The following is a 1,981-nucleotide window of genomic DNA, read 5'->3' on the forward strand; positions in this document are numbered from 1 at the left end:
GTCGAGTCATAGGATTAATTCTTCTTATATATATATTTTTACTGAGAACAGTTTATAACTGAAATACATTCTTCTCATTTCTGTATCATTCGTTTTATTACGGGGATATCATACTCAAGTGGTTGATGCTGGGAGTTTTTATTTGAAATAATTAACAAGGGATTTGGGACAAGAGTTTGTCTCTTTCCACTGGTATCGTTTAAAAACCTTTGTATTAGAAAAAATACTGGTATGAGTTCCTTAGGCAGACTCGGCCTTCTCAGTACTCTGAGCAGTGGCATTGGAAGCAGCATCAGAACCGCCATCTCTGCCTTCAGTATTGCAGGCAAGGCAAGGCAGCTTCTTCTCAAGGGCAGCTCGGTACTTGGGGTGGCTGATGGCGTACACGATGGGGTTGTAGACGGCGTTGGCCTTGGCGAAGACGGATCCCCAGATAGAGAAAAGAGGAGTGACAATAGGTTTGTTGAACATTCCTCCCCAGTTGATGACAAAGTAGGGGGTCCAAGCCATGAACCACAAGGTGACGGTCATGAGAGCAACCTTGCACAGACGGCATTCAGCTGAGGTCTTTTGGGCTTCCTCGCTTCTCAGAGACTTAACTCCCATCTTCTTGGCCTGTTCTCGCATTCCCTTCTCGTGAGCAGCAACAGCCTTAACGATGAAAGTGTAGCTGTAGATGATGTAGGCAAGAGGGAAGAGATATACCCACACAGAGTAGACGTACAGATAGCTCCTGGAGAGTTCAGTCTCTGTCAGGTAGTCAGTACCACAGGCAAGCATGTTACCCTCAGGTACATATCGGTTCCATCCGAAGAAAGGAGGAAGGCACCAGGCAAGAGTGAAGAGCCAAGTGCCAGCAATCCTCATCATAGCACCACCAGATGTGAGAGGTTCAGCAGATACTCCCTTGACGATGACGTTGTATCGGTCAGCAGTGATGAAGACCATGGACCAGATGGACACGCAACCGAAGAAAGAACCGAGGAAAGCGTAGACCTCACAGAAGAATGCACCGAGAATCCATGTTCCCCAATAAGCGTTGACCAGGAGAGGAGGAGTCATGGTAAGCATCATGAAGAAGTCGGAGATGGCCAGGTTGACGACTAACAGGTTGGCAGGTGTTCGCAGACTCTTGGTATTCATGAATACCCAGATGACTACGAAGTTACCAGCCACAGATAGTGTTCCCATGATAGTCATCCAGAAGCCGAGAAGACCATACCAGAGAGGATTCATTGGGGGAAACTGGTACCAGTGAGAATGCACCATATGGAGCATGCTTTCTGGCACAGTGTCTACCACTGTATAGTTGCCATAAGGGTTGGTGGATGGAAGGACAGTGTCCTGAACTGGGTTGTTCCAACTCGACATCTGTAATGAATTTTATAGATTACTTTATCACATAAAAACGGACTGCAAAAGTTTATATGTAGATGATTAACACATATAATACAACACATGACCAAGGAAATATGCATGGCAAAATACCTAGCATTTGTATAATCTGATTTTATTTGCACATTTTGATGAAGACTGATGAAAAAACTAGTATGAATATCGAGTGAAAGAACATTGCTTTTCAATGATATTACCTTTAAGGCAAAAGATTTCCAGCCGAAGAAATTTCAAAATCGAACTACTTCGGCGTGAAGCACTTCCTCTCTGGCTGAGTCCCACAAGGTAACTGAGAGAACACGCGTGGGTGCAGCTCTTTTATAGTCAGCTGGAGCCTTGTACTTGCATTATAAGATTACTGACGTCTTTATCTTCGACTACTTACAGACAGAAATGCCAGTCTGTGCTTGTTCTATTTTAAAAGTTCCAGAACGATATTTATGCATTCTGTTCTTTCCCGTGTTGTGTTATCCTCGGTACATTCATATAATATGTAAATAACCATTTATAGTTCTCAGTAGTCTTAACAGAAAATGCATCTTTAGTTTTCGTATAGTTAACTTAATTAACCTCTTTTTTATACTTA

The 1,981-nt window shown here is 43.2% G+C and overlaps 1 protein-coding gene across 1 annotated transcript; it reads right to left on the reverse strand.

Annotated features, from left to right (window-relative positions):
* Positions 1–121: 121 nt before the first annotated feature.
* LOC119581639 (rhodopsin-like) lies at positions 122–1,687 on the reverse strand. The gene is made up of 2 exons (XM_037929761.1): positions 1,593–1,687; positions 122–1,371 (listed from the first exon to the last, which is right to left on the reverse strand). The coding sequence occupies exon 2, from the start codon at positions 1,369–1,371 to the stop codon at positions 241–243; it is 1,131 nt and encodes a 376-aa protein (XP_037785689.1). The 5' UTR covers positions 1,593–1,687; the 3' UTR covers positions 122–240.
* Between the last annotated feature and the right edge of the window lie 294 nt (positions 1,688–1,981).

The sequence above is a fragment of the Penaeus monodon genome, chromosome 15 (genome assembly GCF_015228065.2).
Source record: "Penaeus monodon isolate SGIC_2016 chromosome 15, NSTDA_Pmon_1, whole genome shotgun sequence".
Lineage (NCBI taxonomy): Eukaryota > Metazoa > Arthropoda > Malacostraca > Decapoda > Penaeidae > Penaeus > Penaeus monodon.